General features: G+C 58.9%; 1 protein-coding gene across 1 annotated transcript; it reads left to right on the top strand.

The window, feature by feature from the left end:
• Positions 1–1778: 1778 nt before the first annotated feature.
• On the top strand, positions 1779–8775 carry C1QL1 (complement C1q like 1). Its single transcript, XM_004772764.3, has 2 exons — positions 1779–2654; positions 8089–8775. The coding sequence occupies exons 1-2, from the start codon at positions 2058–2060 to the stop codon at positions 8266–8268; spliced, it is 777 nt and encodes a 258-aa protein (XP_004772821.2). The 5' UTR covers positions 1779–2057; the 3' UTR covers positions 8269–8775.

Here is an 8775-nt window from a genome sequence, read left to right as displayed (position 1 = left end):
CGAGCGTACCTGGAGACCCAGTCGCGCTCGGGTTGGAAGGGAATCCGGCTGCCGGTTTGAATCCCGACTCTACCACTTATTAGTTGTGTGACTTTGGGGAAAATCTCTTCACTTGCCAGAGCCTCGGCTTTCCATCTGTAAAATGAGAAAAACGATGGGCTTTACCTCTAGGGCTTGGTGTGAAGCTCCAGTGTGATCATGTATGTAAAGCATTCAATACAGAGCCTGGCACACATTAAGCCCCGAATAAATGCTATTTATTGAATTGATTTAACTCCCTCCTTGGTGCTCTGGAGTCCCTCCAACTGGGCTCTGCCATCAGAGTCCTCTTTCATAGCCCTTCATTTGATATCCTCATGTCCTTTTCCTCCTTCCGGTGCTGCGTGGGGTAAGCAGTCTCATCTGAGGGTAGAGAAAGCTAGAGACCCATAAGGACAGTTGTGACCAGTCAGCACTGGGAGAATGGGAGGTGGGAGGGGGACCTCTCAGAAGAAGAGGAAGAGGCTGGAGGGTCATCCTTTAGCTGCAGCCAGAGGCCCCTGGAGGCAGAGCCCCCCTTGGTGGGCTGGGTAAAGGAAGGTGAAGGAGAAAATGTGGGGCAGCATGAACGGGGCCTCAAATAATGTGACAAATATTTTGATGGAAGCAGACACATTTCCGTTTATGCAAGCTAAACACTTAACTGCACTTGAGGAAGAGGGTGGCCTCATGCAACCTGATGGGGAGAAGAGGCAGGGGGCTGCTGAGGAGGCCAGGGTGGTGGAGGAGCTGAGGGGCTGGGTGAAACCAGTCTCCCCTTTTGGAGGCTGGAAAAGGGAGCTACCACCCAGGGACTGCTTGTATTGGTCAGAATGAAGACATGAAGTGGGATGGATGCCCACTTTCTTAGGGCCCTCATTTCTCCCTTGTCTAAAAGCAGGGACAACCGGAGTGATCAGAGGAAAATGGAGGACACCCCTCCCCCCCAGGAAAAAAGCAGCCTTGTCTGGCCTGGAGCTGGGTGAGGAAGGGGCAGAGGCAAGATGGCATGCCTAGAAGATCCCGCCCCTCCTGGAGGAAGACGGGGTCAGGGAACAGCCAGGATCCAGAAAAGGGAAGGGGTAGCGGCTGTTAGTTACTCGGGATCTCACCGGGCACCCCGACAGGCACATGACCCCCAGGTCTCCTGAATGGGTGGTCTGGGAGGGCTGAATGCAGAATGGCCCCCTCCCCATCTTCCTTTTGCCTTCTACGCTTCTTCCCTCTCAGCGTCTTCCTTGTCCCTTTTTGCTCCCCACTCTATACGCCCCTCAATTGCTCTTTGTCCCCAGCAGACTGGGGAACCGTCCACCCCGGCCTCCACCCCCTGCGTGCGGTGGCCCCTAGAGCCTTCCTCTCGATTTTCTTGATTTTCTTTAAAACCAACACTCGAGGCCTCTCCTCTCCGTCTCCCTCGGCGCTCTCTAGCTCTCCCTGTGGCCCTCTCTTCCATTCGGTCTTTGGCCCCTACTCTCCCCTTCCCTGTAGGAAACTCTACAGTTTCTCAGACTCTAGCATCCTCCCCATTTCCGAATCTCAGTCTCTAGCTCCCTGAGCCTCCCGGCTCCTCTCCCGGCTCCGGCCTTCTTCCCGCGGCCCCGCCCCCCTCGGTGGGCAGAGCCCTACCACCAGCGGCCCAATTAGGTGCCGGCCCCTCCCACAGCCCCACCCCTCGCGGGCGCCGAGCCGCGCGAAGCTGGTGGGGCGGGGCGGGGCGGAGGGGGCGGTGGCTCGAGAGCTAGGAGGCGGGAGGAGCCGGGCAGGACGCGGCCGCCGCGGCTCTCAGTCCGGCCGCGCAGCGGGAGGGAGGCGCGAGGCAGGAGCCGGCGGCTGGGCTCGGCGGCGCATCCAGCGCAGCGCGGCGCTCCGGGCCCGGCCCCATGCCCGCAGCCCCGCCGGACCGCCCTTGAGCGCGGGCGTCCTGCCCGCGCCCCCCGCCCGCCGGCACCATTGCCCCGACGGCGCGGCCGGGCGGCCCGGCGCTCCCCAGGCTCCGCGCCGGCCGGAAAACGCTGCTGGCGGCCGCTGCGGGCGTGGTGATGCTGCTGGTGCTGGTGGTGCTCATCCCCGTGCTGGTGAGCTCGGGCGGCCCGGACGGCCACTATGAGATGCTGGGCACCTGCCGCATGGTATGCGACCCCTACCCCGCGCGGGGCCCCGGCGCCGGCGCGCGGCCCGACGGCGGCGACGCCCTGAGCGAGCAGAGCGGCGCGCCCCCGCCTTCCACGCTGGTGCAGGGCCCCCAGGGGAAGCCGGGCCGCACAGGCAAGCCGGGCCCCCCCGGGCCCCCTGGGGACCCAGGTCCTCCGGGTCCTGTGGGGCCACCAGGGGAGAAGGGTGAGCCGGGCAAGACCGGCCCTCCCGGGTTGCCGGGTGCAGGAGGCAGTGGCGCCATCAGCACGGCCACCTACACCACGGTGCCACGCGTGGCCTTTTACGCTGGCCTCAAGAACCCTCACGAGGGTTACGAGGTGCTCAAGTTCGACGACGTGGTCACCAACCTAGGCAACAACTACGACGCGACCAGCGGCAAGTTTACGTGCAACATTCCCGGCACCTACTTTTTCACCTACCACGTCCTCATGCGCGGCGGCGACGGCACCAGTATGTGGGCGGACCTCTGCAAGAACGGCCAGGTGGGCCCGGCGGGGGCATGGGGCTGGCCTGGGGGCAGGGCACCCAGGGAGCCCGGGACGTATGGGTACCAGCGGGCACAGGTGGAGACCTTACAGCGGCCCCGCTTAGGCATCACATGCGGGAATGGTGGACCGGTTGGCACTAACTCCTCGGCTCCTGGGCACTGGCTGCAAGGCAGACGCTGCTGGGCACCCGCGCGCAGCATGGAAATGCGGGAGATAAAACCAAATAACGAGGGCGCAGCTCTCCCTGGGGCGCGGACTGGTGCTTGGGGGCTTGGCCCTTGGGATGCGCTATCTGGGAGCTGGGACTGTGGTTGATACCAGCGGGCGATTAGGGGAGGGCAAAGATGGGCTCTGAGGAAAGGCAGCCTCTGGCGCCCGCGGGCGTCCAGGCGCACCGCTAGGCGCGCAAGCCGAGAAAGCAAGACGTTTTGGTCACAGAGGCAAAGGGAGCCAGGGGCGCAAAGCCTTAGCTGCAATACAGCCTCTGTCCCTGAGAAGGGACCCCTGGGCCAATCGACACCCTTGCAAAACCCGGGGACATCCCAGTGGCTGCCCGCTGCGTTAGAAGGGCAGGCATAAGAAAGCAGCCTGGGGGGAAAAGTTTTTCCTCCTGAGGCGGGGCAAAGAGGTGGAAACTCCCCCTCCCTGGATCATGCAGCTGCAGCTCCTGACTCCAAGAGTGTCTGGGGATCCTCTTCGTCCCCTATCCCCATCTCAGAGACTCAAGCCTGCACTCAGATCGGGGAACTGGGGAGGTAGTGCATGGCGCTCTCAGAAACTGCTGCCTCCCCCACCTCCAGGACCAACCTCGACCTAACCCTGCCCCAGGGTGACAATTTTGCCCAGCTGCCTTCCCTTTTGATACACCCTCCCTTTCCAGAGCTCCTAGACCATAGTGGCCTAGGGCACTCCCCGCTCATGGGGATGGGTTGGGGTGGGAGGGTGAGGCAGAGCATTCCTGTGGAAGAAGGAGACTAGCAAGGGTCTGGAGTAAAGCTAGGAGGTGGGAGTTGGGAAGGAATCTCCCACGCCTGGGACCCAAGACCCTGGTGGAACCCTTCCCACTGCAGTATTACCCTGAGGCAGAGCCTGGCTTGGGGGTGGGGGAAAGGACAGGCATGGGAGTAAGCACAACGATTACAAGGTACCTGTAAGTCTACCCCCTCTTCTTTTTCTCCTGCCTGCCTCTTTGCCTACTCTCTCGTCCCTGGCTCTCTCCTGTGTCCGCCAGTCCTATCTGCCTCTCTGGGGTTTCTGGCTTCTTTCCCTGGGCTTCACACCCCTCTTTATTCCTTGAGTGTCTCTCTCCCACTTGTGTCTGTCAGGCTTCCTGCATCTCTCCTCTTTGTCCTTGGTTCCTGACCCAATGGGAGGCCTCAGTGTCCAGTGAGGGCTCACTCAGCAGACAGCCCCATGATTCCCCTTATTAATCACCTATAAGGGATGCAGCAATGTCACCTTCATCAATGGAATGTCTTCCTTTCCCAAAGAAAGTTTGGGCTGGCCCCGAGCTGAGGTTTCAGGGGACTGAGGGCCCATTTTGCCTGGAGAGGGAGCTGGTCACCAGACCCCCAGTGGGCCCTAGACCTTGCGCGACCTGGGAAGGTTGCAGCAGGGCCCTAAGATGAGGCAAGAGGTGGCCCTGCAGGTGATGTGTCCTTGGACAGGGGCACTTGCTTTAGTCACTGGGAGGTGAAACTGTCTCAAAGGCTCTCCTTTCCCTGTCAGTAGGGGCAAGGCATTCGCAGAGCCTCACAAGGAGGTACTCATGGGAGATGGGACCCCAGGCTAGTAGGAAAAAGCAGGTGGCTTTTTCCTACTAGTTTTTAACGGTTTCACAGACCCAGCATTTTAACAGTTACTCAAACCATCCCCTCCACACACAAAAAAGGGGGTCTACACCCCCTTTCCCCTACATCCTTTGTGACTTGTCTTTCCAGATAGCTCAAGAGACTCATTCAATCTCTCGAGTCATCCCCCATATTCATTTTGAACCCTACTGGGTGCCAGGTTCAGAGCTAGGTAGCCAGGGGGCAGCTCCACCTGCCCTCTGGGACCTCGCGGTCTGTGCAGGGGGCATAGTGGCAACCACACGACAACACACCCCAGCAATTAGTGTGTTAAAGGAGGACTGGGAGCCCAGCTGGCGACTCCTGTCCCCAAACGTGTTAGCTGGAGGGAATGATTCAGTGGGCCCTGCCCCAAATCAGACCAACCTGGTCAAGGGAGAAGACGGCAAACCTGGGGCAGTCCCCAAGATAAGGAGACATGTCTAGAGAGAAAATAAGAAGATCAAGTGTAGGAAAAGTCCGCCTTAGAGGTAGAAGAGGACATTCAAGTGAGCAGAGAAGGAAGCACGGCCCTAGGCAATGGATGGGAACAGAACAGAGGGGCTTCTGCCTCAATTGACTTCAAGACCAGAGGCAATGCTGGGCTCTGTGCTTTTCCTTTCTGGCTCCCCGCCTGCAGAAAAGCTTCCAGAATTTCCTCAAGGAAGCTGAGCTGAAATTGTTCCCTGGCAAGACAGGGGGAGGGGACACTACCTTTCTGCCTGGTACAAGGCCCCCGCCTCCCTCATCCTTGCCACCAGTCCCTCTCCCTAAGGGGAGCCTGAGTCACCACTGCACAGCCTGATAGCACCAAGCCCTGGTCATTAGGACATGGGATTTGAGGAGCCTCAGGAAGGGGCTCTAAGTTGGGGGTTACCTGAGTGAGGTAAGCTCCCCGCAGCTGCCTCAAGGGTCCCCGGTTCAGATGGGTCAGGGAAGATAGGAAACTAATAAACTGGGCTGGGAGAGTGGACTGTGTGGGAATGGGCCAGGGCCCATGGCCAGGGTGCAAACCGTCCAGGGCAGGGGCTTTGGGAAGGTGTGTGTATTACAAATGGGGAAAGGCTCAGACAGAGCCTGGGGGGCGTAGGGTATGAGTTGAAGACTCCCGTGGAAAGGCCTTACTGGAGCCCAGCCTGGAGCCCAACAGTGGGAGAGGGGCTCCTGCTGTCCTTTTCTAGCCTTGAATACCTTTAACGGTGCAGACCTCTGTGCCTAGCACAGTAGGGACCCTGTCAGTGCGTGGCAGCACATGTCCCCAGTGAGCCCAGTGGGCTGCCTGTGGGAGCCCTTCCTGCACCTCTGACACCGCAGCATGACCCGGGGGCAGGGGCATGCTTTCTGGGTTCTCCCCCTCCTCCTGCCAGGGCCCTGGTCAGACCACTGCCTCAGTTTCCCTTCGGAAAGCACTCACAGAGGTGATTCTACAGCACCCCCTCGCGACAAGTCCCAGACTTGCTTTCCTGCTTCCATGGCAACCTCCAGTCCCCAAATTTCCCCTTGGCCCCCAGGAGGAGTTGGATGCCTCCACCGTTTCCAGTCACAGGCAGAGAATCAGGACCCCTGGGTTCTGTTCCTGGATCCCCCACCGTCTAAGGATGGAGGGGCATAAATTCTCCCTGCCTCCATGGATAATTAGGATAATCACAGCAACAATCATGGTGATGAATAAATAATAAACATAAGCGTAACTGTTCTGATGCCTGTCACATCACCAGGAGAACCCTGATGACAGATGACTCTATTCTGATAGATTTGGCTATTAAGAAGCACATTGTTTTAATGAGTTAAGGCTAAATTAATCTGGGTAATAAAAATAATTGTTATTAGTAGTAATTTATTAGCAAAGATAATGAAATGCATGTGTAATAATAAATACTATGAGGATTAGGGCCCAGGGAACAATACAGAAGTTGGCTGCTTGCTTTGAGCACTTGCCTAGTAGCACAAAAGCCCCATCAAGATTAAAATTTTGTTCTTCACCACCAAAGGCTTTTATAAAGGTTGCAGTGGTGAGGCGGGATCTTCTTATCCATTTTCTAAACAGAAAAACTGAACTTCTAGACAGACAGCGCCTTCCCCTTGTTTGATTTTCTCTCCCTTTGGCTGAATTGCGAGCTTTCCTAGCTGAGTGCCCCCCAAACAGTGCCTTCCCTGAGAGAAGGGAAGGAGCTGGAAGGATCTGGACTTTAAATGGCAGACCGCATGCAAATGCATGGAGTCCTCCTGTTGCGGACATATTGCTGAGTCAGCAACTGTGGCCCAGCGGACCTGGCAATTCTGCCGCCCGCCCAGGAAGGAGATGGGGCCCTTCCTCTTATTTGCCTGTGGCCAGGCCAGACTCTCAGCCCTTGGGGGAGAGCTGCCTTCACGGTAGGGGCAGGGTGGAGAGGGGCTGTTGAGGAGCCGGGCTGAGGGAACCCCTCAACACAAGCCTGCACCTTGGAGATGGCCCCTCTCTTCCCGTTCTCCACCCAGGATATCCTGGAGAGGCCCCAGATCCTATGGCTCAGGCCTTGGGTTGCCTCAGTTGTGGAAGAGGCATGCCTTGAGGGAATTTGCCCACCGCCACCGCCCACCCTCGATATCTTATGATTATAGTTAGAGCCCCCAAGAGTGACAGCAGGCTTCACACCCAAAGGCTGGGGCTCTCGTTCACTGTCCTGCCTGTCCCTCCCTCCCCCACCAAAACAAGGACAGCAAGGATATCAGATCAGACTGAGGGTCACAGAAAGATGTAAAACCTGGATGTCTCTTCTTCCCACCTACTTCCTTTCTACCACCCTGGGGTGAGAGATAAGAGGAGCCAGAAGTCCTCTGTCGGTGGAGTGGTGGTGGTGGTAATAGTCTAGGGCTATGTAGCAATAGCTCTTTGGAGACCAGGATGCAGGCTCAAACTGAGCCTTGGGAGGGGAAGTAATTACCAGGACTTCCCTCTCACTGCTCCACTGTGAAAGACTCCAGAATGAACTACCGACGCGAGTTGAAAGATTGGGTTCTGGTGCTAGGGTGGTTGCTTAGTAGCAGCCTAGCGTTTGTCTAGCCACCTGGCCTTTGGGGCCAAGGAGCACCCTTGTGTCCATCCACTGATGCAAGCACAGGTGGGTATGGCTGAAAAGTAAGGCATTATTGCTACAGTTAAAGCAGAAAGGAAGGAATGATAAGGAGAGAAGGGGTGGTCCTCCATCAGCTAGTATTCCAGAGAATTCCTCTTTGCAAGGAAGGTGGTCCAGGCTGGGACATCCTGGAGGCATTGTTGAGGGCCTCAGCAGGCCAGAGGGAAAGACCTAGAGGCATTAAGGAGGCCAACTCCACCTCGATTCCTAATTCAGATCCAGATGACACCAGCCCTAGAAATCCTGGGCTCCTCTAGAACCCGGTACCAAAACACGCAGTTAGCATTGGAGGGGGAGGTGGGGGTGATGGGAGAGAAGCCGGCTGAGAGCTGAAGGCGGGGCTTTGAGGGCCTCCAAGATCCGCTGCCCCCACCCTCCCGTGGCTGCTGTACCTCTGACAGTCCCCCTCCCTCCACGACCCTACTTCTCTCCCTCCTCCCCCCTACCCTCTCACACACACCACCCCTAACCGCCCCCCCGCAGGTGCGGGCCAGCGCCATAGCCCAGGACGCAGACCAGAACTACGACTACGCCAGCAACAGCGTGATCCTGCACCTGGACGCGGGCGACGAGGTCTTCATCAAGCTGGACGGAGGCAAAGCGCACGGCGGCAACAGCAACAAATACAGCACATTCTCGGGCTTCATCATCTACTCCGACTGAGCTCCCCGCGCCCCTCTCGGTCCCGTGTCCGTCCGCCCACACCCCTGCCCGGGACTCCCCTCCCGGCTGGCTGAGGACCACCCAACCCCTCTCTGCCCAGCCCCGGCTGCGGGCCCATCCCGGCTATGACGCCCCCCGGCCCGCCCTCACCACCGCCCCGGCCGAAGGCTAGGCTCTCCTGCGGGCTCGCCGCAGAGCCGGGTCCAGAGCGCGCCCCGTCCCGGTCCGCCGGAGGCGGTGTCTACAGCCCTCGCCCCGGCTCGCGCTGTACATTTGTACTATAGGACTCTTTATGGCCCACCCTGCTCACCAGCCGGCCCCAGAGTGGGGACAGGTCTCGGCGGGGACCCTTCCCGTGCTCCGATGAGCTGCCCTCCGGCTCCGGGGTGGCGCCTCCTGGGAGAGGGGTGGGTTGGGGCCGGATGGCGTCCCAGCACCTGCTAAAGCCCCAGCCCGGCTGCGCCCCGTCTGACCAAAGCTCTAATAAAAACAATTCCGCCCCGCTGG

This window comes from Mustela putorius, unplaced genomic scaffold (assembly GCF_011764305.1).
Source record: "Mustela putorius furo isolate JIRA1106 unplaced genomic scaffold, ASM1176430v1.1 tig00000487_pilon_pilon_pilon, whole genome shotgun sequence".
Taxonomy (NCBI): Eukaryota; Metazoa; Chordata; class Mammalia; order Carnivora; family Mustelidae; genus Mustela; species Mustela putorius.
Note: the sequence above shows the minus strand (reverse complement) of the source record. Positions and strands in the feature narration are given on the sequence as shown.

Excerpts from the sequence above, each read along its gene's own strand:
- C1QL1 (XM_004772764.3), top strand. The coding sequence starts at position 2,058 with ATGCTGCTGGTGCTGGTGGTGCTCATCCCCGTGCTGGTGAGCTCGGGC. Across the intron at positions 2,655-8,088 it reads ACCTCTGCAAGAACGGCCAG|GTGCGGGCCAGCGCCATAGC; the intron begins GTGGGCCCGGCG and ends GCCCCCCCGCAG.